Raw genomic sequence first — 27,413 nt, 5'->3', positions numbered from 1 at the left:
GCGGTTGGCTGAATCCAAGGAGAGCGCTGATTGGCTGAAATTTAGCCATTTCACAAACGTCGGGTTCGTTCTTTGGGATTCGGCTTCAACCCATCTGAATCATGCTAAATTTGAACGATTTCTTTTGTTTTAAACAATATCTAATGACAAAACAACAGCATACACATGCGCAAAACCACAAAGGCTAGTTTGAATATCGCATTTTTTTTAATAAACATTTCCTTCAATATTTGACCAGCCATCAGGGCAGAACTTTCAAGAAAACAAGAAATTGATTTATTCAAATAAAAATCTAAGAATAAACTACAAACAAGATCAAGCATAATGAAAAGAAGATTGAAACAATTCAAAATCAACATTAAATATTTGAAGTTGGAGAAATACAGAAATTTTGCTGCCATCTTTTTGAGTGTGTTAAATGGTTTATGGAAGAGAATACTTGCAATTTGACTTGATCTTTCCCAGTGGCGTAAATCTGTGCCGGCGAGTTGGGGGATGACCAAAACCAGTGGAAATTCAAAAAGAAGGGGGGGGGGGCCTGACACCACATTACACTAGGGGGCGCTCTTCAGGATATAGATGTATATCAATATATATATACTTGCATCAAATAGGCGCGTTTTAAAAGCTTTTGCTCTTTGTTTCACCACTTATCGGGGCTATTGAATAAATTTTGGTCGTTGGGATATTGAATTACCTCAAAATCAACTTATTTTTTTCTCATCACGAAAAAGTGAGGGGGGGATTCAATAGCCCATCCCCCCTGGTCAAAAAGTGGGGGGATATACCCCCCCCCCCCCCGTGATTTCCGCCCCTGCTCTTTTCCCAAAATACTTTTGTTACAATTATGTAACACAAGTGCCTCATGGTAAAGTTTTATAAAACAATTTATACATTTCCAAGACTAAATCAAAAATTGATAACATGGAGTTTAATAACTAGGTTAACTAATTTAAATTTCTTCTAAACAAAACAAAAACAAAAGCAAATCACGGAATTTCAGAAATGAACACGGCACCTTATTCCCTTATTCTAAAACCTATTGTTGCCATCAAATTTACAAAAACTATACACAAACGCAAAATAAATTGAGTATTAGTGCAAAAATATATAAAAAGATTCAAGCAAACCTTTAGAAATTTTAAAGTGAAAATTGTTTTTCCAAAAGTAATATTCATACAAAAGAGTAAACAAGTTTTTATTCATTACAAATATGAGAAGTCTTTCAACGTTATCACAAGTGTCCAAAATACTGGAAATTTCCAACATTATAGTTTAAAAAATATGAAAATGTCAGTAATATCTATTTCAATTTTTAAAAAATGTCATTTTGTAAATGATTTTGTAAATTTACAAACACGAACAGTCTTTCAGCATTATCAAAAATATCAAAGTTTTTTTAGGAATTTCCCATCGTCAATAAACATCATAGTTAAAAAAATATGAAAATATGTGTCAGAAATATCTATTTTTAAGATTGAAGGGGCAAACCATTCTTTTTTGTACAATGGCACTTATTTTAGTCAATAAGTCATGATAAAAAAAGATTTTCAAAAATAGTACGTAAAGTCTGCCACGAACCAATGTGGCCCATCACGCCCGCGTTTAGCTCCAGTTTCAGTAGCATGAAATGACTGAGAATATTTCTATTCCCGATCCTCCTGGATTGTGTGCTAGTCCATAACAGGCTACTCCCCAGCTAATACCGGTACCCATGCATACTCCTGGGTGGGGAGAGGCAAGTTGGGTGGAGAGAGGCAAGTACGGTGAAGTGGCTTGCCCGAGGACACAACATATAATGGCACTGATTGATAAAAAGATTAACAAACTACTAACCTGAAACTAGAAATGACAAGTATGAATATTTCTATCACATTATCAATGCCCTAATCACAAACCATCTTCAAAAAGATTTTGCACTACTTCTCGAAGAAATTTCAGTGCCAAAGTAGCAATAATATTCAATCATATTCATTAAATAAAACCTTAGGCCTATTCTTTTTACTCTAAAACAAAGCAAGCTTTAAAAAAAATATATCCCTCTGAATAAAATATTGCCCTGACTGTTATGGCACATCAATAATATTGAAAATGCCACTTGCAGAATCACTTTTAGGGCTGTCCGTCTTCGAATAATTTAGTATTCGATTAATCAAAACTGAGTTTTAACGAATATTTGAATATTCGAAACTTGCGATCTAACAGTTTACACACGCCAGCTGCAAATGCATGCCGCGCCCGTCAAAAGTTACACGTAAAGCGTGCGGTTTATAATTAGCATGCAGCAATCGATGTTATGGGCTGCTGGAGGTTTTGCAGCATTTTATAAGGGTCAAGGGATTTAACCTGCTAAAAGGATGGAAACAATAAACTGCCGTCGACAATAAAAGTTACTGTTTGACAATAAAGCGCCCAAAGTTACGATTAAAATAACATCACAGGCATGTACATACGTGTGTTTGATCTGATACACGGTACCCTCTGGAGACATGGGTATAATAGGGAACAAAAGATTGTATACGTCTTCACAGGGCAATTATTATAGATGAATACCTCTCCACAAGGTTATCACGAAATAGATATATGGATTTTACTCAAAAACTAGGAATTTCCAAGGTGGGTTGATCCGTCGCAAATTGAAGTATGTTATGTAAGCGATATTAAGTCTGAATTTTAGCTAAAGAAATTAATTCTGGTTAAATTAGGAGCATTTTGAAACTATACATTTTGAAACTATACTTTCAAACTATACTTTTTTTTTATATTCCAATCGGTAAAAGGCTATTCGAATATTCGGTTGATGATCGAATATTTGAATATTCAGTATATCCCGGACAACCTTAATAATTTATCTATTCTCATCAGATTAACCTCAAGTAAATTAGCAGTATTTCAAAAATAAGCAAAAGAAAGGAAAAAGAGCCATACTCAATTAATATCGGATACAAATCAATGAACAAGAAAATCAATCAGCTTAGTAAACTCTGCATGTGAACTTCAAAATTTGAACATTTTTCATTTTTCATTCACAGCAGATAGTGAATGGTTTGTGACAGATTTCCTAGCCGACTTCTTTTTCGAAGTCTGTCTGGCAAAGGCTGCGTTTTTATAAATGACCGTTGGCCGCTGCTTGGCTGTTCATGGCGTTCTCTCCAGTCTAAATTAAGAAGATGATAAACACAAATTTAAAGTTTGGTACATGATGCATCAACATTTGTGATGCGATCAAGCTAAATGAGTCATCTGTCGACCCTGGTCAATTTTTATTTGTTTACAGATTTGAAAAGAGCACAATCTCAGCATTACTGCTGTGAAAACCGCATGCTGATACCATCTTTAGTTCAAAAATTATGGAAGTCGGAACACCAAGAGATGTGATGGGGTAATGTGATGAAGTTGCCCTATTTTGGCCTGAATCTCCAAATGAAAGTTCCCGACTAACGACTCATTTAGCTTGATCGCATCACATTTGTGCAACAGTAAGTTCAAAGTTATAGGCATTCTAAAACAAATTTCCTGCTCAAAATTTATTTTGGACATTAGTAGCCATGCCTCCGAACGTTGTAAATGTAAGGCACGTTCTTTGATTGAATTTTGATCGATTTATAATGACTTGTGATCAACTTGTGATTGACTTGTGATCAATTTGTGATTGACTTAATAATGAGCATTTTTAGAAAGAACACGTATTCACCAATATTGGTGCTCAGGGCGCTACATCATTATTACCCTGCTCATTGGGCCAATGAAACATTCCAAATACAATATCAGCTCCCTGGTGAGAGTACAGCTCAATGCTGCCATTTTGGCACAAATTAAAGCAGCTAAAATTAATCACAGTAACCATCTCACAGGAGAAGTGACAAACGAAGTGCCTTGCCCAAGGGCACATGCACCATAACCCCAGGCTGGACTCGAACCCACAACCTGCAGAATTACCGAGAGACCAAGAGTTTAACGCTCCAGACTATGAGGCCACGACACTCCGCAGCTTATGTTCTACTTGGGATCGTATTGTAATTGACTTGTGATTTGAATTTCAGATGGCGTCAAAACTCAATTTCTATTTGGCCATTAATAAAAAATAAACATGTTTAGCGTCCTGCCTTTTTGAAAAAAAGGAAGGAGGAGCCCCTTTTTTTTTCCAAAATGGCCGCCCGACCCATTTTCCAAAACGACCGGCCGGGCTGTTTTTCAAAATGGCCGCCACTTGGACTCAGGAATGACATACCAGTTTTACATGGGCTAGATGCAACAGACAAAGAGGCCAAAATTATGCCACTGTTTAAAATTCATTATTTTTTCGGGTTGTTTTACAAAAAAAAAGAAAAAAGGAGGCGACCTCCAAAAAAGAAGCAGGCGGGGACCCTAAACTTGTTTTTTTTTTATTTGGCCTTTCATCAGCCTACCTGCTTGTCATCCTTTGGTTTGTCTTGGTCAGTCTGTTGAGGACTGGCTTCGGGCCCAAACTTTGAGAAGGCGGATGACGGTAGTCCCCTGTGTGTCACTAGAGGGCGGGCTTTGGGCTTGATGGTTTGGGCCAGACCCAACGATGTGTTCTTCTTGCTTAGCTCGTCTCTCTTCTTCTGAATGATCTTCCGTTTCTTTTCTGCCTCTTCAATCTTATCCATGGCAGCCTGGGAAAAGCGAACGCAAAAAAGGAACTTGCTCAGAAAAACCACAGGCAACATTTTTAAACATTTATGATATCTCTTCAGTCTTCTGATTGGTCACAATCAAACACTTCTCAATAAAATTGTATGTTAAAGGTACTATACAACATTTGCTTTTGATGCAATTTTCAGAAATGGATGGATTAGTATTTTATAGCAAATACTGTTACGCCGACCTGCTTAAAGTTTTGTTTTTAAACCTGCAGGAAACACCAAGAAAAAAATTGCTGTTCTTGTAGTCTGGTTCCCTGACCCTCCTTCACACAAACTGGAGCAATTTACAGACGTCAGGGATTTGTCTGGTCAGGAAACCAGACCAGCTGGCTTGCACCTGTTCACGGATGTGTAACTGATTGCAAATCAAATGTGGACTAACTAAATTGTGTAAATTGGGGGCAGTATTTGAAAAAAAAGTCACTTTTTCCTTAGTCCCTGAATTTTGACACACTGTTCCTTTTTGAAAACAGTATTTTATCGTCAAATGTTGAGGTAAAAATGAAGTTTAAATGTCATTAGTACAATGAACGTTATGATATCCCGATGATATATCAACTTGCCAATTTTAGCGGCTGACAATTTGAGCTGACAAATCACCTAACCATTTGCAAAAAAAAGTACTACCTGCAATTTTTCGTCGGCCGCGTGACGCTGGGTTTCCAGCTCCGCGAGCTTGCTCCTTTCTTCCTCCAATTTCGCTTCTTGCATCACAAATTCTTGACTCAATTCCTCGCTCTTGATTTCTAGGTCCTCCCGTCGCTGTTGCTCTTGGGCCAGGAGACGGGCCTGCTCCTCCTTGAGTTGCTCCAGTTTCTCTCGCTTCTGCATCTCCTCGTCAAGGAGTCTGAAACAAAAAAATGAAGAAGATGGAAGCCGCAGTTGGAGGCGCTTGTGATTGACTTGTGATCAACTTGTGATTGATTTGTAACGACTGGTGGTTGATTTATGATAGCTTTTGATTGACTTGTGGTTTATTAAAGTTGGGATGATTTGTGATGGCCTGTGATGGTTTGTGATCAACTTGTAATTGACTTGTGATTAACGTTATGATGACTTATGATTGACTTCTGACGGCTTGCGATTGACTTGGGTCGGACTTTTGATGGACTTGTGTTGGACTTGTGATGACTTGTGACTGACTTATAATTTAAATTGTGACTTGACTTGTGATATACTTGTGACTGAGTTGCGATTGACTTGTGACTGACTTTTGTTTGACTTGTGTTGGACTTGTGATCGATTTGTGACTGACTTGTGACTGACTTGTACTTTGACTTTGAGTTGTGATAACTTGTGATGGACTTGTACTCCATTGTGTTTGACTTGTGATGACATGTGATTGTCTTCTGATAGTCTCATGATGAATGGGGATAATCTGTGACTGAACTGCGATAGACATGTTATGACTTGTGATTGGCTTCCGACTACCTTGTGATAGACATGTGATGATTTGGGATAAATTACGACCGGCTTGTGAATGACTTATGACGACCATGTGATGGCCTCAGTCACAGCTCTGATTACTGACCTTTGCTTGAGCTCCCTGGCTTGCTCTTGCTCCAGCCTCAACCGTTTCTCCTCATCCAGCGACATCTGAAGACGTTTCAGAGTTTCCTCCAACTCAGCCAGACGTCTCTGCTCCGCCTCCTTAAGACCAGCTTCCATATCCGCCCGCTCACTTGCTTCCTTCAGAGCCTGCAGATACCAAGCAAGATGAGATTTAAAGGCATGTCCATGTGAACAATAGAAGGTTTATGACCACACCCTGGAAAGACACTGGACAAGGCCATCAGAAGTCTATCACAAGTCCAACAGAAGTCCAACAGAAGTCACTCACAAGTCAAATCTCAAGTTCATTACAAGTCGGTCACAAGTCAAGGGGGAATCAGGTTTGCCTAGAGGTACTTTCCTTGCCTTCTACTACAGTGACCCGGAAAACCTGTGGTTTAGCTCCTTTTTTGGGGGGTCCCTACCCAATTCCGTGGGTTTGCCCTGCAATTTTTACTCCAGCTTTTTCCTGCCAACTTTCTAGCTCTTATTTCATTCCTCATAATCTACCAAGGGACCCCAAAGGAAAATAGTTGAACAGCTTTTGCGGGTTATCCCAACCGAATAGTACAAGTCAGTCAAAAATCAAATCACTAGTCAATCACAAGTCAGTCAAAAGTCATATCAATGGTCAATCACAAGTGAAATCACTAGTCAATCACAAGTCAAATCACTAGTCAAATCACTAGTCAATCACAAGTCGGTCACAAGTCAATCGCTAGTCAAATCACTGGTCAATCACAAGTCAAATCACTAGTCAATCACAAGTCAAATCACTGGTCAATCACCACTCCAATCACGAGTCAATCATAAGTCAAATCACTAGTCAATCACAAGTCAGTTAAAAGTCATATCACTGGTCAATCACAAGTCAAATCACTAGTCAAATCACTAGTCAATCATAAGTCAAATCACTAGTCAATGACAAGTCAAGAGGTATAGTCCATCTCAGGACCAGTTATTCTGCATTGCTTTCCCACACATTGTTATCAGGGTCTTTCCACAATAAAAGGGGCACAAAAGCAGGATAATAATATCAAGTTGTTTGTCCTATTTTATCCTTGTACATTCCCACCCTATTGTTGAGGATTGTGCTCAATGAAACTTGAAGACTTCCCAGGCAAATTTTACAAAATTGTAAAACAATCTGATGTGATTGCTTTTCCAACTGCACCTTTAAACTATCTAGAGAGTGCTTTCTAAGTTGGTCACAGTAATTAGTAGTCATGTACTGCACATGTTCTTAAGTCACTTATTTCTCTGAATGCATAGTCACTCTGCAATCTATTTCAGAGCTTACTGTTACTTTTCCAACTTAACCTACTTCAAACCACAATAGATAGTATTTGGGCTGCAGTCAAACCACAGATGGAGCTCTCATTGTAGCCTTCATTGTTAATTCCCACAGTGTTAGGGATAGAATTTATGCAAATACCTCTAAGTATGAAAGCCACACTGCATTAGTATTCTCAATCTTGAAATTCCTTATGCATATTTTGACCCAGCACTATAAAACCCCTCTGAAAGCCCAGTAGGGCGTGGACTTGTGACTAGGGCATGGTGGTGAATGGTGGTGTGCATTTTGGTTCCTTGATTTCTACATGTGTATCATGGCTGAAGGTGGAAGCCTAGTTTAGGTTGGCCTTGTTCATGTGCAAGACACTACGTACTTTTACTCTTCACACCAAAGGGTTCAGTGGTCTGCATAGTCTTGTGAGTACGTTCCAATTTTCTTCCACCTTGCACCCTGAAGTTTTTTTACCTTGCTTACTAGAATTAACCCTAAACGGGCCGGGGAATCCACCCCCCCCCCCCTCAAATTTGTCCACGATACCCTTGCAAAAAATGTTTTCCCGACCCAGCTTTCTGGACTTTTTAGCCTTGAGTCTTGTGCATCTTTTGATACCAAATACATACAATTGTTGGTGTTACGCGGCCTGAAAGCTTATTTTCCCATATATGTATGTACACATTTGAAGCAGACTTACCATTGGCACATATGAATAATTAAATAGCCATAATTCCAGAACCTTTTAACGTATAGTCATGAAATTTCTTGGGTATATTCATATTAAGTTGTTCTATGTACTGAACAAAATAATGGGAAAACGGCTGGTCAAAATAATCCAGCCGTTTTCCAATAATTTCAGTCCGTGTTATATGCTACATATAAGTGTCTTAAGGACCACGAAAAGAGTGTTTATTTTGGCTGTTAACAATCCTAAATGGTTATGAATATTTAAATGAGATGCAATTTTCGTAAATACTTTTTTTACACATGATCATTAAAGGGAAGATACAACATTTGCAAACATCAAAAAATGAAAAGATCAAATTATCACAAAATATCCTCCTGGATTGTTGGGGAATGACTGTTCAAACCATCCTGTAAAATCACGGATCCTGGTGTGCTGAAAACTGCTTTTTTTTCAAAAACTGCTCCTAATTGTTCATATTTAGTTATTCAGCATTTCCTTTGCAATTGATTACACACCTGGGAATGGGTACAAGCCTGCTGGACTGATTCTCTGACCTCCCAATCCCCCGAAGTCTATAAATTGTTCTGTTTCATCTTAAGTGGGGCCAGGGAACCGGACTACAAGAACATAGTTGGTTTTCTTGGATTTTAGCATCTCCGAATAAGTAACGTGAAGCAAGTCAGCTTAACAATATTTTCTATACATACTAATCCTCCAAATTCATTTATTTCTGAAAATTGCACCAAAACAAATGTTGTACATTCCCTGTAAGGTCTCCGAAATGTACAGGAAAAAAATCAAAACAAAATATCTTGCTTTGAGCAAGTTCGCGCAAGAACTATAGTTGACCATTGGTTAACCACAGTTCGACTAAAGTTAGCCTGAACTCTGTCTAGTCGACGGTTGTTGACTACGCTGGTCGACTATTTGGAACCAGCCTACTGGGGTTGGTTGCATCGCTGGTAACCAATAGCCGCGCGCATTCATAACAGCAGGGAGCCAGGAGCCAGAAGTTTGGGATGACATTTTGACCAGCGTTTGACTAGAGACGTTCGCACGTTGCTATCAGTGCGCAGGCGTAAGGTACATCACAAATCAACCACTAGTCGACTAATGGTCCTTACCCGAACTTGGCCTTTGCTGTAACCTCCAGTGTCCCTTTCTCAAATCCCACAGTTCCAGTCAATTCTACACCATTATTGTGGAAACCCTAATACGTAACCTCACCTTACGGATTTCGTCTCGTTCCCTGGCGATGCGTTCCCTCTCCGCCTCGTCTTGCTCCCTCCTCAGTCTCTCCTCCTCTTCCTTCTGGCGTCTCAGTTCCTCCTCGGCCTTAAGCCTTTCCTCCGACTGCAACAGGGCCTAAGCGCAACAAAGGGAAAAAAGAAGAAGAAAATTATAATACAAATCAATAGTGATGTATGATTACATCCCTCTTTTAATAGAGAGTGACACAAATTCTGTTATGTGATCATGACGTCACTTTAATTTTCAAGTGTAACACATCCCTGTCTATGTTCATACCAACTTTCAATCCGAAGGTGAATAAGCCAACAGCGCCCTCAGTAGTTCATGCACAGAGCCACTAACTTTTTTTACTTTTTTGCATGATTACATCCCTCTTTTAGAGAGTGACACAAATTGTGTCATGTGATCATGACGTCACTTTAATTTTCAAGTGTAACCCATCCCTGTCTATGTACATACCAAGTTTCAACCCGAAGATGGACAAGCCAACAGCGCCCTCAGTAGTTCATGCACAGAGCCACTAACTTTTTGACTTTTTTGCATGATTACATCCCTCTTTTAGAGAGTGACACAAATTGTGTCATGTGATCATGACGTCACTTTAATTTTCAAGTGTAACACATCCCTGTCTATGTTCATAGCAACTTTCGACCCGAAGATGGACAAGCCAACAGCGCCCTCAGTAGTTCATGCACAGAGCCACTAACTTTTTTCACTTTTTTGTTTTTCCTTTTCTTTCTTTTCATCTGCTTTACCCCATCAGTTTTTTTCAAAAGCCTCACGATGCCTTGATGGTATGTCAAACAGCGCCCTCAACATTTGGCAAAATAGCCCCTCAAGAGACCTCATACATCTAGCGCCCTCTATGTTCCTGCACAGACCCAGTTACCTCTCCATTTACAACTTACTTTGTTGGCCTTCTCCCGCTCCGCCTCGGCTTTCTGTCGCGCCTCCTCTTCTTCCTGTCGTCGCTTTCGCTCTTCTTCCTCCCTGGCCTTGGTCTTGGCCAGCTCCCTTTCGGCTTTATCTTTGGCTTCTTCTTGCCTCTTGATGTTGAGATAATCAGAAAAAGAAAAGTCATTCCCAATTTTTTCTCCTTTTTGTATGATGATTTTTTTTGGCGTTGCGGCGATGGAAGTTCAATATTTGTTTTTTTGCCCTTCACCAAAATAATTTTACAAGCTGTGTCAACCCTGGCAAGCTATGAGGTTTTGGCAAGAAACATCTTACAAATACTGTTGAATTGACTCTTGTGAATCAGTATTTGTGGCATTTGGCTATATCAGAAGTAGGCTGGAAAATTTTGCCTTTTGCGAAAATCCAAATTTTCGGCAAAAATAATCCTGGCGCGAAGTGGTTAAAATGTGATCATATTTTTATTATATACTCGTATGCGCATCCGTTCCCGTGTTAAATGACACCCACCCTTCTGTCTTCTCGGAGCTCCGCCTCCCTCTTTCTCTTCTCCTCTTCCATCAGTCTTTTCTGCTCTTCCTCCTCTTCGCGCTCTTTCTTCCTCCTTGCCCGCCTCTCCAGCAGTTTGCCGTACTGGCCTGTCCCTTTGGTCTGTTCCCGTGTGATGATGCCTCTCAATGCTGTCAAACACAACATAAGCAAAGCCCGGCATTAACTCTGAAACTCAGTTGGTGCCTTACACTCAACGCATCCAATTTTTTTACCTGTCACAATGAAATCAGCTAAATGTCGCAAACAGGCAATATTCTTCAAATGAATCAGGGTGCCAATTTCTGGGTATAATCACTAGAGAAATTCTGTTTACTACGTCTCTTCACTTATAAAATTTAAAAATTAAAGACTGTAACAAGGTGATCCGCATGTGTCGCCTTTTTCACGGTCGATTCCTATACGTTTTGTGTTCTGAAAAAAAAAGGGTAATATTTTGTGCAGTTTTAAACGACGACCTCAAATGACCTCAAATGACCCCTAGATGACCTTTGACCTCCAATTTCGGAGGAGTTGTGATGAACCCCACCCAAGGATCACTCCATCCCAGTAACATTAAAAATCCATTAAATTCTGTCGACAAATAGACATTTGGAGCATATTTGAACAATGACCGCTAATGACCCCTACACGACCTTTGACCTCAGTAATCCGATGAAGAATTGGGTCTTCCCACCAGAGGATCACTGCATTTTACAAATTTACATCTGCTAGTTGGGCACGGACTGGGGGGGGGGGCACATTGCATTGTTTGGACGACCTAATTCAGGACAAATCCCAGTGTCCCAAAAAAGGGTATTTTTGTACCTATCATCCAAGCCTGCCGGGTGCGCGGATCCGCTGCACTCAGTTCGTATCTTGACTTGTCCTTGTCGCTTTTGTCATCTGTCCAAATCGCAAAGCAGTTATCGTAGTTTTTCTGATCGTCGATGATCTAAAATAAAAAATTCAAATTCGAATCATCAAGGTATCTAAAAAAAAAAAAAAAGAGTTCAAAATAGATGGAAGTACAGTGGCATCCCGGCGGATTTTTCCCGACAAATTTTTTTTCAGCAATAATTTCAATAAAATGGTTAGAGAGTTCTGACATCAGGCACAAAAGAAACCCCGTTTAAAAACCATTTCAATGCGCCGTGAAAATGGGTATATAATTTGCAGTATGCATAATAATGATCATTTTTGAAGAGCGCCCCCATTTGGAAGATGGGTACCAGCCCCCCCCCCCCCCCCTTGATTTTACGGACACCAAGTGTCCGAAAAAAAACAAACATTTCTACATTCCGGCACTGATATGCGGTTGCCCCCCCCCCCCCCCGACATCCAAAGCCGGATACGCTACTGTTGAAGTGGCTGTATTCCATTCCCATAGAAATATGCGTCACTGCTAGCCATAGCCATGTAGTTTGGACGCTGGCTTACCTCGGCCTTCCAAGATGCCTTAATATGGATGTCGCCTTTCTTGTCCTTCTCCTTGCGGCTCGTGTAGTAGGTCAGATGGCGCGGCTTGAGGACAAACCAACGCTCCTTCCAATTCTTCATCACGTGTCCCTTCTTATGCAGAAAGCCCTTTTTGGAGAAACCCAAAAAGAAATGTCAAAATTAAATTATCTCAAGCTGTTATAGCAGTGAAACAACATTTTTCTCTGAGAAAAAATACCATGAGATGATAGAGTGTTTCTTTATTCTTGACAGTGTGTTTGTTCTGTGTGATTTGGAGCTTTTGTTGAAAAGTTAGGACAAAGCTGGTAGAGACTGTCAAAATCTGTTTGGGCCACTTTCTTCACCTTCTTGGTATGTGAATGCCTTTCATTAGATGCCATCAGAGAAAAAAACATCCCAAACCAGCAATTTTTACCTTTTAACCTTGATTACACGCAGGTGCCTCCATATGATTGTACACAAAAAAAGTGGCCCAAAATTTTTTTTTACCTACCTAAAGTACCTACATGTACCCTATTTTCAAATGTCATGTAATCGGAAGCATTTTTCATTTTTATGGCCTAAATAACATCAAACACAATGATCAGCAGAGTTATAGCAGTTTAAAAATACAAAATGATTACAGTCGATAATAAAGGAAGAAATATACCTTGACAGTCAAAACAAATCTAGTGTAGATTGTCAATGGCTGTTGTGGTTATATTCAAAGCTAGAAGGAAGTCTCAGTTTCATTGTGGTGTGAAATTTCCAAATGAAACTTGACCCAGACAAGTGGATACTATTGGTACATAAAGATCATATCAGTACATGTAGTTATCAATGCTGGTTGAATTGTATGGCAAAACAGTGGGGGTCAATGGAATGTCCTTGTAGTTCAAAACATCAGGAACTAGCACTCAGAGAGTGCACACCTCCGCCAAGGCTAAACAATTCCCCGCCATATTGTCAGTACACCCAAAAGAAATACTCGCATAAATGGTGAAGAATCCTTAAAAAGAAATTCCTGGATCCAAACCCAGATCCGGATCACTTCCAAAATCTAATCAATTTGTACTTTTACTAAGGACCACCCCTAACAAAAATTTCATGCAAAGGGTGGGATGTGGTGGGGGTGTTTAATCCAAGTCGAGGATCTGACCTACCTTCTTTTCGACTTCTTCGATGATCTCATCATAAACTTCCATGACAGCCTCCGCGATGCACATCTGATCCATGTCTCGGGCGAACGCCGACTCGAAACAGACCATCATCTTGGTGAAGGTGAACATTTTCAAGTTCTTGGTCACGTGATCGAAACGGGACAGGTCCCACTTCATGCCCATCGCCAGGACCAGCTTCTCCGTCAAGAGAACCATTTCCTCCCGATCGATGGCGACGGGCAGGCTATCCGGCTCGGCGAGGAAGTTAAAAATCTGCCAGAGCTTGCGTAGCTCCGGATCGGCCACCATCTTGTGATCCCGATGCTGGTAGTCCGTCAGGCAGAGCGCCCACAGTGTCTCTTCAAGTTTCTTGAGGTCGACTTTGTCGTTGTTCAGGAAGCCCTCGTTGTCCAGGAACTCCAGGTAGTTGCTGAAACAGACGGCCAGGGTGCTCTCGCAGCGGTACCTCTCTGTGACTTTGTGGGCGATGTTGCCCTTGTTTTCAGAGCCGAGCGAGGCACCGACATGGGCCGTCAGCACCTGAAGATGTCAAAAGCGAAAGATCAAGCGAAATAGTAAAACTACTGTAAACTTCTCATTTGCAACAAAAATTCTGATTTGTACGGTTACTGTTTCATTTGGGCCAAACACTACAACACCAAAAAACACAAGCTTGTTTCAATTTCAAAGAATTTAAAAGGTAACATCACCTTGCCACTACAATATAAAAAATAGTGTGTGTGTGGGGAGGGGGGGGGGGGTGTTTCACGACATCTGACTTCCTCAATGTTCAAAGCGGCTGAATTAGACACTATTGGACAATATGGAGCTACATGTACATGTATTTATTGTAGCATATTTGTCAACACAATTTGGATATCAGGATGACTTCTTTGCTAACAAATACAACACCCCCTCCCCCACACCCAACTCTAGCAACGCCCATGACATACATGCATTGTTATACTGCTGGCCACAAAATAACTAAAAATAGAAGCAAATTCTAGTAGTACTGTGAAGTTGGCCCTTAGAAACGGCCCGTAAATGGGGAGGGGGGGGGCTTTCTTGCCTGTATGTACTAGTAGTTTTATCTTCTCTTCAATTCACAATTTGTTTACACCAATTAAACAATATGTATAATTTTAAATTTGTAAAAAAAAATTCCCTTATAGTCTGTCTCCTTTTGGGGAAGTGGTGGGGAAAATATTCACACAGATTCTAAATATTGTAATCGATACTTTCCTGTTCATTTAATTACGTTTCACTTTCACTTACATACAGATATTATGACCTATTTTTAGTTGATCTAACAATATATTTTGTTATCCTATTTCAACTTTAATTACTTTGAATATCTAAAGCCTAATGAGTCCTAATGCAAATTATTGTGTTGTACATGTGTATCGGTATGTAGCTTTTTTAATTGCCCTAAACTCATGTGCGTGAATATTTTAAGATTTGTTTTACTCACCAGCAAGTGCCAAATGTCTTTTTTATGGTTGATAATAAAAAAACTGAACTGAACTGAATTTATTGAATTCAATAGTAAATACATGTAATATCCGATTGAATTTTAACTTGAGGGCCAAACACATATTAACCCTCCTATGCAAACATACATTCTGTGCAAAGTTGTCCTTTTACTTTTAGTCAAAATCAGTCAAGTGACTGTTTTTAACGGTTGAGTGCTCCCAGCCTACATAAAGCAGGATTGACTGGCTGTGACTGTTTATTTAACTTGCACAGCTATGCCGCGACTGTAGATGATTGATAAGACAGCTGTGCCTACCAGTTGCCACTTTTGTCTGTTGATGGAATATGACTGTCACAGTGCCTACAAAAAAAAATGATCTGACTGTTGGTGACAAGTCTGTGTATTAAAAGGCATGGCAGGGGAACAGGATGGAATTTTTGACTGTCTGTGACTGATAAAACAAAAGGAGGGTTAAATTAATGTTTATCATAAAAAACTGAACTGAACTGAACTGAATTTTATTGATTTGAACTCAAAAATATGTGAAATCCAATTGAATCTCAGTTTGAGGACCAAAACACAAATTAAAAGACACAGGGGGGATATCAGGAGAAAAACAGCATTCATTTCTCAAAATTTGGGAGAGAAACACAAAATGCTGGGCAGTGCTAACCCGAAAATGACAAGCACACCTCTTGAATACAGTGCATGTGAGGTACATGTATACATGTATGCACAATAGTTTTCTGGGTAGCACTGCCAAAGTTCCCAAAAGACTGCAAACGTCCACGTGTACTGGTACTAAACACACCATACAAACCTTCAAATCCTATAGACCATGTCTTCAAATCCTATAGACCATGTCTTCAAATCCTACAGACCATGTCTTCAAATCCTATAGACCATGTCTTCAAATCCTATAGACCATGTCTTCAAATCCTATAGACCATGTCTTCAAATCCTACAGACCATGTCTTCAAATCCTATAGACCATGTCTTCAAATCCTATAGACCATGTCTTCAAATCCTACAGACCATGTCTTCAAATCCTACAGACCATGTCTTCAAATCCTATAGACCACGTTTTCAAATCCTATAGACCATGTCTTCAAATCCTACAGACCATGTCTTCAAATCCTATAGACCATGTCTTCAAATCCTATAGACCACGTCTTCAAATCCTATAGACCACGTCTTCAAATCCTACAGACCATGTCTTCAAATCCTACAGACCATGTCTTCAAATCCTACAGACCACGTCTTCAAATCCTATAGACCACGTCTTCAAATCCTATAGACCACGTCTTCAAATCCTATAGACCATGTCTTCAAATCCTACAGACCATGTTTTCTGGGTAGCGCTGCCAAAGTTCCCAAAAGACTGGATTTGATTCATCTTGTTAATAGTGACCTCATCCAGTATGGTAGCTTATCATGCTTGTCAGGGACTGGCCATTTTAGGGAAATAAAAAACACCAGTTTTGGAGTTTAGACTAACCAAACTATACAATGCAGTGATCGATGAATTGCTATTTTGGGCACAAACTTATTTGACCTTACAAATTTTGTCACGGAAGCAAAAAAGGAACTTGCACACATAACACGTTTTATTTCTAGCAACAAGACATGTTTTTAAAGGGAAGCAAATTGCATTTTCTATGGGCCATTCTGTAAATCAAGGGTCCAAAGTGCGACATTTTCCCATAATGCAGTGTTGGCTAGGGCATCTGTGCTGTTCACAATACACGTCCATACACGGTCGCAGTTGAAAAAATCCGAAGAATTTACAATTGTTCAGAACTTTCCCTGTAGCCTACCCCAACAAACTTTCTTTTGTGCACCGTGCGTTTGCACAATTGTTATCCGCCACGTCATTGCCTAATATGCCCATACAATGTAGGCCTACATCAAAACTGTGCATGCAGTGGACCAAAACTGGGAAGTACTTTAAACAGACTTAAGGAAGAGGAAGTATTTTAAAATTATTTCACAATTTCCAGAGTACATAAATATAAAAGTGTGTACCGTCTACAAAATGTACATGCTCATATTAAAGAGGGTGACATTAAAGTTGTACACTATACAACATTGTTTGCTTACTATGAAATAGTGCTGTGCATTTTTGAGTAATTGAGGTTTCGATTATCCTTACTTGGACTTGATCAAATATTCGAATATTTTAAAAGTGCCGATCAAGTTTGATATGTGCCAACCAATACTTGTAAAATGGCCGCGGATAGGGATTTGCGTGTGCGCTTGTAGAATATTGACAAACAGCTAATAATATAAAGAACATACATACAAATAGATACACACTCAGTCAAATTTTGTAATAATGTAAGTTAATTTTTAATGTACAATCGCATCAGACATCCCATTCATGAATGTTTGTTAAAGGTGATGTACATGTATGTACAACATTTCCAAACATTCAAAAATGTAACTTCCAAATTATAATGAAATATATCCTACTTGATTGTAAGTTGGGCCCTTATTAAATATAAACACGCCATGTACAAATGGGCTGTTGTTGATAAAAATAGGGATGTTCTTCACGTCAACTTTGTTTTCGTTAATTGTATAGCAGACTATCATGGATCCTTAACATTTTTAATGAGCAAAAACAAATTACTGTATTCATAAATACCTAAGACAGTTTACCCATTCCTAATTGGTCGAGAGCTCGTCTCGTGGATGGTTTTAAACTGCTGATAAAACACCGGCTGATTTTAAACGCAATTGGCAGTATGCTGCCGAGTCATGCCAATTGCCTTATAAGGAGAATATACACGCGAGGCACATGCCAGTACCAGAGACATGGCCAGAGGGGTGTTTCACAAAACATGAGGTAAAATTGCTGGAAAAAATTGTTGGAAAATTGTGAATTTTTGACTTGTTTTGACTCTTTGACAAAAGGTATTTACAATAAGTACATCCATGATAATAGAAAAGATGTGGGGTGCTGTGGTCTAATGGTTACGGTGTTCAACTCGTGTGCCGTGGTACATGGGTTCGAATCCTGAGCGTGGGAACATGGTGCTTGCGCTTGAGCAAGGCACTTGACCATTATTGCTTCGTCCTTCGGATGGGACGTTAAGCCGTAGGTCCCCTGTGTTGTGTAATGCAAGCTGAAGAACCCAGTAACATTTATTGCTAAGAGAAGGGGTTTGCCCCAGTGTTTCTGGCAGTGGCTGCTTAATGCGCCGCAGCACCTTGTTACCCTTGTAAGGTGCTACACAATGCGTCTCATATTTCTCATAAAATTTATTCACCTGTCTCTAATAAAATTTCCAGCGCCTTGATTACGTAAGTGTTGGTAGATATATGTGCGCTTTGTAAGAATCTGGTATTATTATTATTATTATTATTACATAAATGGGAATAAAATATGTTTGGCCAGTATTAAACAAGTACCATAAAAACCCCGCTAGGGGCCTGTTTCCAGATAATGGCCCAAACAGAAGGCGAGGGATATTTATTCCCTTAAATCCATGTACTTTCACACTGCAAATTTTGTTTAAATTGACACGCATTTTCAATGCGAATCAAAATAAATCGGTCACTGTGTCTCCCCACCAATTTTTTTCAAATCTGCTGGTTTCAAAGAGGAGGTCACGTATCATCTTTTGTCCCACCAACAAATGACATCCTATAGTTCCTGGTTGTGGGAAAAACATGTGTAATTTGCGAGGACCGTGGCGATTAGAACGTTGACAGGAAACAGAACAGGAAACAGTATAGGATAGTGACAAAGATATTTATCAATAAATTCACTGTGAATTTAGCAACTTGACTTCGACAGGAAAAGAATCACATGTTCAGTTGCCCATGTGCTGTACACCAATGTGTACAAAATGTGTAAAAACTTTTACTACAAAAATATTCAAACACGAAAACGCCCAGTTTTTAAAGGATATTATCTAGTGGTGTGACTGTTTATATCCTAGTTTTAAATGTTCTTTTCAATTAACATCATTTCATTCAAAACACGTTTTGTAGCCCACTTGGGCTCATTCCAGGCTGCGATATTTTTTATTACACAACTATCTGGGGTACTTTGTGCGCTTTCCTTTGGGACATTTTTTAAAATAAACAGGCTGGAGTGGAGGCTACTATTTTTCAACTTGGTACGGATTTTGGACTTTATTTCCCTTAAAAAAAAAAATCCTCCAGAGCCTCGGATCAGACAAGAAAAAGAATATTGCTGCTATACAAGTAGCATCCTACTGAAAAGTAACATTTCTAAGATAAAACTTTGACTTTTTGAATAAAAGAGCAAAACCCGAAGTGTGGAGAGCAGGGAATCGAACTCGGGACCTCAAATTACTAGCCAGCCTGCATAACCACTAAGCAACGGCGGTGCTCGATCAGCCCTTGCAATTCATAAATTATATACTTTTGCACATGTGAAGCGAGTATACGCGCGCGCGCGTAGGTAAAAAGGTTACAGGATGGAGCCTTGATTCAAGTCGCCTGAAAAATGGGTACCCTGTACTATTGTGTAAATAAAATATTGGCTTCCAGGCTGCAGCGTCCCTTTAAGTCTGTATTTTCAGTACAATCAATTTAAAGGTCAAGGAAACTCACAACTTTTCTAGAAAAGAAAATAGACTGGCACATAAACAACCAGTCCAACAACTCTTCAGTACTGCATCAATCAACTGTCGGCTAAACGTTCCAAAAGGACGTCTGGTACAAGGTCACTATTTCTACACAGTTCTCCTTAGTCAGGCACCGGACTAATGACAATGAATTAAAAAGTCAGTCTTGTCAAATAGTTGGACCATGGATGGACATGTAGAAGTCTAGTCTTAGCCTCATTTTGAAATCACTTGACTTCCCTCTCTTGTGCAAGCCACTGCCGAATACTGAAGAAAAGTCTCCTTTAAAAATTGAATTCACTCTTCATACTCGATTGGTGAAACACTGAGGAACTTTTCTTTTGCCCAGTAACAGTTTTGGAGAAATTTGCTGGTTGAAGAGTGAGTAAAGTTGGCCTGATCTTCTTTTGCATCGTTTTGAGCACTTATGGTCCCAGTCTGGGTTTGAACGTGCTCCGGTCACGAATTTTGTAGCTCTTTTACCAGCATTGCACTGAACATGCACAAGTGTTTTTTTGGGACTTAGACATTTTGACCGTGACGAATCTTCATCTGGTTCCATGCTTTCAATGTTGTTGAGACTTTGTATTCACGAGATGGGAATCAGACCTAATGCAATTTCAGACTTTAAAATTTCCCTTAAAAAAAAGCACCTCCAGAGCTACGAATCACTTTTTTTCTTCATAGGCCTATATCATTTTTTCAATGAAGATCATTGCAATAAATGCAAAACTGATAAGACATGAATCTGGGACTGAGAAACATTTCCAATTTTGTTATGAAATACTTAAAAAATGTTCTTGACTCTCCAAAGACTTTGTACACAATCGCGGAAGTGGCGTCAGGTTGCAACACTTTTCCCCAGTATTTTTTAACACCCCCCCCCCCCCACTGCGATCGTGAAGTGTAGGGCCCGGTTCCTATAAGGGAACAAAATCCACTTTAAAATTATTGGACCTACCAAACTAGTTGGCGACATTCTCAATAAACAGGTATGTCATAGATAGAGGGCAGGGTTTTGATTTTTTGAGGGAAATTTGGGGGTAAAATGACGATGACAGCGCGGCGACAACACGCGACCGGAAAATAAAGATGGCGATCACCGCGCGAGGTACCGTGAGCACGCACGGCACGCTGAATCGCAAGGCACAAACCGCGCAGGAAAATCGTGATTTCTACCCCAAGAATCTGTTCAAAATTGTAAAATGGGTGTCATTATCAATCAATCAAATCTTTAATTTTTCCCAACACATACAAGTACATAATAATATTACTTAACATTTGAATTATTGTGTATGGCTGGATGGAGGTCTCCAAAAAGCATAAGCTTGTCGAGTGGAGACCCCCACTGTAATAAAGAACAATTACAATTACAATTACAATTACAGTTACAATTAATTACAAGTACAAGTACAAACGATAGGAGTTAAATGACAAAAACATATTGGTACAGAGCTAGTAATACGAAATAAAACTAGTTATTTGGTCTTACAAAATGGGATTATTCTACCACACATTTGTTAATTAATTGGGTTTTGTATTTGCGTTTGAATTAAGAATTAAGAAAAGTCTGCTTTTGATTGTAAAGGTGATTTTTGAGCAATAAAAATATTTTTGACTCTAATTTGATAAAAACAAAACAGCGGCCCTACACTTCACGATCGCCTCCCCCCCCCCCCCCCCCCATGACCGCCCCTACCACAAGAACCTTTCTCAGGAGGGCCCCCTTACCTTGAGTTGTTGCGGATCGACCGTTCCTTCGCTATCCAATCCATTGAAAGCGTGCCACAGCCACCGTTTCACATATTCATTCTTATCCATTACTGCTCGTAAATTCGTAAACCGACTCAGGAAAATGTCCTCCGAGTAACAAACGTCAGTAGTTTTGTTTAAAAATTCAACTGTTTTGCATATTTATCATTTTACGAAACTTTTTAGATGATTTTAGATTCAACAAGTGTCACTGTATGCACGTACGCCTTGAAACTTCGCAACTGTTTCCAACTTGGAGTCAACTTATTATTTGGGGGTGCTAGTATTCGATTGTCAACGCCATGTTTATTTCATTCAACCATAGAACTTGAATTTATCATCACTATCAAACTGTTTTACGCTCTCAGCATGTATATACCATATTTTTGTGCCATTATTCTCACTATCAGCAGGTGAATATTTTCTTTACAACACATTTTTTTTCCAGTTATTAATTTATTTCCCTATTTGAATAATGGTACGGTCTCAAAGTTCAGAACCCGGAAGTGCCCGCTGAGCTCAACTTCCTGGATCCTGGTCCGGGTTGAACGGAGAGGGCGGGCTAGGGTAGGCATGGTAAACAATAAATATGTCTGTCACTGTCAGGAAATGTCTCAGAGTTACTTCAATGTTAGGAAGCAGTTTTTACAGATACCACCACAATTTGAAGTTGAACTGTTCTGCAATCCAAAGAGCCAATTTACAACTTCTCAACTGTGCCAGCAGTTGTCATGACAACCACATCCACTTGCCTCCACTGTCCGCAAGGAGAATGAGCAGTAGTGGAAGGAGAACCTGTCACCATGGTAACCAGTCCCAAAATGGGCTGGTAAGTAATGACGAAGACGTCATAAAACGGTTCATCGTGGACAACACAGAGGTCGACCGAAGTCACCTGACCCCGGAGATTGCGCTGCGCCTGATGACACCCGCCTGTCCACTGTGGGATGCCCCGGCCCAGCAGAGCTCTGATATCCTACAGCATCATGGGATTGACGATCCATTCTGGGCATTCTATTGGCCTGGAGGTCAGGCACTTACAAGGTGCCTGAAAAATTCAAGCTTGAGCGAAAGACTTTGAGAAAATATTAGGGACATCACTTCAAAGTTCAAGAGGGGTGAAATGATCAAGGAAAATTTAGCTCTACATCATGTACAGTCGGAACAAAGAAATGCACAAGTTTACAAACTTACTAAGATGTACCCAACGCATTTATATATCAGATTATGAGCAGTTCTAGACTAAGGTTTTTTTTAGGGGGGGGGGGGTTCCAACACAATTTTAAATCATCAATTTTGAGAACTGGGTTTTCATTTTCAATTCCTTTGGACTTTATGAGAAAACAAATATAAGCGAATGGTTTTGGGGAAAAAAGGCAAACATTACACAAATAGGACAATTTTTACATATTAATAGAAATTAATTTAGAAAGTTTTTGTTTTTAGGAATTGAAAGTAATTTTATTTTGGGGCGGGGTTTTGTAATTTTAAGGCATAAACCAACATAATTTTACAATTATGCAAAAAAGAAGACCTTTTTGTTTATCTTAATTCAAGCAGGTACATTCTTGACTACCCAAGTGTCGTCTCTGGTAAGGATGTCCTAGATGTCGGAAGTGGGTGTGGGGCGAGTGCCATCGCAGCATCTATGAGCGGGGCCAGATCAGTTCTTGCCAACGACATTGACAGAGGTATACGGACTCTTCATGACCATCTTGTTACCTCATGATAGCCTGGCTCCCGCTCCCTTATAATATGAATTTGGGATGGATGATAAGGGACTGGGAACCAGTCTACCCTCACAAGAGCTATCTAAAAAAAGAATGAATGTATGCTGTGAATTATTTATTCATTAATCAATTTATTACTTGATTCACTCCATTCATTGTCCAGTTTCGATACAGGCCCTCAACCTAATGCTGACCGGAATGCCAACCACTGATTGGCTTGTCAGCAACCAATGAGATGTTGCGCTTAATCCTTGGGGATATGAGAGCTAATAATTACTATCAAATAAACTCATGAATATGATTATTCATTCATTTATTCATTTATTCATTTTGCAGTTTCAATACAGACCATCAAACTCAATGCTGAGCTGAATGATGTCACCGTGGCAACCACTTCCAGGAATCTGGTTGGCCAGTCAAACAACCAATGGGATGTCGTGCTCCTTGGTGACATGTTCTATGACAAGGACTTCACAGACACAGTCACTGATTGGCTGAAGCATCTGGCTGATGTTGGTACAACGGTTCTGATTGGTGATCCAGGGCGGATATTCTTGCAAGACCATCCAGTCAAACGCCGACTTGTGAACATTTTTAAGGTTGATTTGTCAGAGAAGTGTCGGCAGGAGAACAACGGAATGACGCAGGGTTTTGTTTGGAAGTTGTGTGAGTCGGAGAGGTGACATGAAGTTCAGCTGCATCAACCTTTTTTTCTTTTTAATTCAGCATTATAGTGGCAGTTAAGCCAATCATGACTCAGTCATAGGGCAATCACAAGTCTTAGGTCAGTCACGTACGTCATCATAAGTCAACATCATTAAATCATCATAGGTCTATCATAAGTCGATCATCATTGGGCAATATATAAACTTTATTGCATTGACCATTGTTCATGATGAATTATGCATGAAGCCTGTTTAAATATCACAGATAAGTAACAAGCGCCATTTTAATATCAGAGACAACCTAAATTTGTCCCCCATTTTTCCCCGAGGAAAAAAAGCTGTATACAATTGTACAATAAAAAAGAATTGTTAAGCCTCTGACGAGTGTCGATAATCCCCTGGATCGTGGACAAATAAAGGAACATCTGTTGTATGAAATTGATAGTCTGTTGATTGCTTGTCATGGTTTAAAAATATATTATGTTAAAGTATTAATATCACGGAAATGTTTCAAACAATTAAATAAATACATGTATAGCGTGAGGTCATGACTTTCTGTCATTCAACCCCCAAAATACTCGGTTGGGGGCCGGCTCCAAAAACATGTTTTGTATTTTTAAAAAAAATTGTGTCTGTTGATTTCTTGTGATGTTTAACAGACATAGTGTAAAAATCAAGAAGGATGGTGAAGCAGAAATAGTCAATAAATTGCGCCGTCACAAAACAACGGTGCCAGTGATTACGGGCAACTAAAAAAAGAGGGCGCCATAACAAAATAACGGTGCCGGTAATTACCCAATTACCACGGTTAATTACATAGAGGGCGCCATAACAAAATAACGGTGCTGGTGATTACCACAGTTAACTACAATAGAGGGCGCCATAACAAAATAACACAGCCGGTGATTATGGGAAACCAAGATAGAGGGCGCCATAACAAAAAGCAATACCGGTGAATTAGGGAGAGAAAAACCATATTTCGTTTAAATCTTCTGTCTATTTTGTCTTCTTTTTGTGACAAATCTTGGCGAAAATTCAAATCAATGCTCCAATTAACTTTTGAGATAGCATGTTGTCGTAGACTATCGTTCCTGCGCAAAAGTGAGGCAAATGTTCTGTTTGGACTGCCATTGCAGCCCATCTTTAATTGCTACGTGTTGCGACACAAGACACTGTTAAGAGAGAGTTTGTCTTGTTTTCATGACCAATCATCTGGCAACATTTCAATTCAATGCTCCAATTAATTTTTGAGATAGCATGTCCTCTTGGACTATCGTTCCTGTGCAAAATTGAGGCAAATGTTCTGTTTGGACTGCCACTGCGCCCATCGCCAATTTTGCCACGGGTCGCGACACAAGACACTGTTTAGGGAGAGAAAAACAATATTTCGTTAAAATCTTCTGTATATTTTGTCTTCTTTTCGTGACCAATCATCTGGCCAAAATTCAATTCAATGCTCCAATTAATTTTTGAGATAGCATGTCCTCTTGCACTATCGTTCCTGTGCAAAAGTGAGGCAAATGTTCTGTTTGGACTGCCACTGCAGCCCATCGACAAGTTGTTCTCCGTGTCGCGACACAAGACACTGTTTAGGGAGAGAAAAACCATATTTCGTTTAAATCTTCTGTCTAGTTTGTCTTCTTTTGATGACCAATCATTTGGCCAAAATTCAATTCAATGCTCCAATTAATTTTTGAGATAGCGTGAAGACGTGTTCGTTTGGACTGCCACTGCAGCCCATCGCCAAATTTTGCTACGTGTTGCGACACAAGACACTGTTTAGGGAGAGAAAAACAATATTTCGTTAAGGTACATTGTACTTTACGCACCAAAAACACTCTTTTGTTTTTTTTTTGGAGATATTTGAAAAAAAGTAATAAAAAGGTAACTTTAATACAACCAAGGAGTCTGTTGTTCTCATCGTCAAATCCGGCACCGTTATTTAGTTATAGCGCCCTCTATCTTGGTTGCCCGTATTCACCAGTATTGATATTTTGTTATGGCGCCCTCTATCTTAGTTGCCCATAATCACCGGCACCGTTATTTTATTATGGCGCCCTCTCTTGTAGTTAACTTTGGCAATCACCGGTCACTGGCACTTGTTATTTTGTTATAGCGCCCTCTATTGAGTTAACGTGGTATTTACCGGCACCGTTATTCTGTTATGGCGCCCTCTTTCTTTGTTGCCCCAAATCACTGACACCATTATTTTGTGATGGCGTAATTTATTGACTATTTCTGCTTTGCCATCCTTCTTGATTTTTACACTATGTCTGTAAAACATCACAAGCAATCAACAGACTTAATTGTTTTTAAAATACAAAACATGTTTTTGAAACTTTTGGCCCCGATCCGAGTATTTTTTGGGGGTTGAATGCAGAAAGTCATACATGCATTTATTCAATTGTTTGAAACATTTCCTTGATATTAATACATGTACTTCGTTTTTAAACCATGACAAGCAATCAACAGACTATCATTTCAATTTCATACAACAGATATTCCTTTATTTGTCCACGATTCGGGGGATTATCGGCATTCATCAGAGGCTTAGCAATTGGTCATTTGATTGCCGGGGGTGGGGGTTTAAAAAGTTTGTGAAAAGGGCACTTACAAATAATCCATACTGAAATGTACAAATGTACAGGTTTTTTTCCGCTGGGCAATATGGACGACAAAGGTTGTCTCTGATACTAAAATGGGGCTTGTTAATATCTGTGATATTTAAACAGGCTTCATGCATAATTTATCGTGAACAAGTGTTTTATACATCATATTTGTGTGCAGAACGAGGAGACAAGTTTCATGTTTTTACATGATGAGAATAAATAAATAAATAAATAAATAAAATAAACAATGGTCAATGCAATAAAGTTTATATATTGCCCAATGATGATCGACTTATGATAGACCTATGATGATTTAATGATCATTGACTTATTATGACATGACTGGCTTAAGACTTGTGATTGCCCTATGACTGAGTCATGATTGGCTTAACTGCCACTATAATGCTGGATTAAAAAAAAAACCAGGTTGATGCAGCTTAACTTCATGTCACCTCTCTGACTCGCACAACTTCCAAACAAAACCCTGCGTCGATTTTAATCATGCGCGTCAACCTTTTTTCTTTCTTAAAATTAACACGGAAGCTACAACAGCGCCCTCTGTTGCCGCACCTCCTCAAATTTTTGTACCAAGGAGCACCAAGGAATGGAGAAATTGCACCAAGGCAAATGATACAGGGCACTAAGGCAAATTATGGAGGACATCAATGTATAATGAGGACACAAAAAAGCAAAAAGCAAAATAGTACCCACCTTGTCTGTACCATTCAAGCCTGGAAAAAAAGCCAGCCACCCCCCCCCAAAAAAAAACCCGCGTCGCCACATCAATTCTGGAACTTTGGTCTGACCAGAGACCGACTTTTTTTTGTTTTGGCCTAACGTGCAGTGGGCGAGGTTTAAAGATATAGTCCATCATTTGTAATTTGTGGATTTTGTTCGTTTGAAGCATCAAAAGTGTTCAACATCTAAAGAAGGGTGCTGAACAACTAACCTGATGAAGTTTCAGCTCAGCTTCAGCTGTATATTCCGAAAAAAAACAGCATTCTACTAATTTAAATTTTCCTACGGGTTCCTTCCTCCATGGTAGGTCTCAAGACGCACCGTTGGAAAGGCCTTCTTTCGTTGATTACTTC

General features: G+C 39.5%; 2 protein-coding genes across 3 annotated transcripts; one reads left to right on the top strand and one right to left on the bottom strand.

Moving 5' to 3' along the window:
• Positions 1–185: 185 nt before the first annotated feature.
• Positions 186–21,557, bottom strand: LOC119726248 (switch-associated protein 70-like). The gene is made up of 11 exons (XM_038197874.1): positions 21,298–21,557; positions 13,495–14,031; positions 12,332–12,478; positions 11,720–11,846; positions 10,874–11,043; positions 10,357–10,494; positions 9,425–9,562; positions 6,199–6,365; positions 5,295–5,514; positions 4,410–4,637; positions 186–3,157 (listed from the first exon to the last, which is right to left on the bottom strand). The coding sequence occupies exons 1-11, from the start codon at positions 21,385–21,387 to the stop codon at positions 3,107–3,109; spliced, it is 2,013 nt and encodes a 670-aa protein (XP_038053802.1). The 5' UTR covers positions 21,388–21,557; the 3' UTR covers positions 186–3,106.
• Positions 21,558–21,708: 151 nt separating this feature from the next.
• Positions 21,709–24,151, top strand: LOC119726251 (electron transfer flavoprotein beta subunit lysine methyltransferase-like). 2 transcript variants are annotated; one of them, XM_038197877.1, is made up of 3 exons: positions 21,709–22,362; positions 22,879–23,009; positions 23,385–24,151. In XM_038197877.1, exons 1-3 carry the CDS (start codon positions 21,908–21,910, stop codon positions 23,729–23,731), a joined length of 933 nt encoding a protein of 310 aa, XP_038053805.1. In that variant the 5' UTR covers positions 21,709–21,907; the 3' UTR covers positions 23,732–24,151. The 2 variants fall into 2 exon arrangements, with proteins under 2 accessions (XP_038053805.1, XP_038053804.1); XM_038197876.1 differs by having other exon boundaries at positions 22,876–23,009.
• The last annotated feature ends 3,262 nt before the right edge of the window (positions 24,152–27,413 follow it).

Source organism: Patiria miniata, unplaced genomic scaffold (genome assembly GCF_015706575.1).
Source record: "Patiria miniata isolate m_02_andy unplaced genomic scaffold, ASM1570657v1 HiC_scaffold_2, whole genome shotgun sequence".
NCBI classification, from domain to species: Eukaryota; Metazoa; Echinodermata; class Asteroidea; order Valvatida; family Asterinidae; genus Patiria; species Patiria miniata.
Note: the sequence above shows the minus strand (reverse complement) of the source record. Positions and strands in the feature narration are given on the sequence as shown.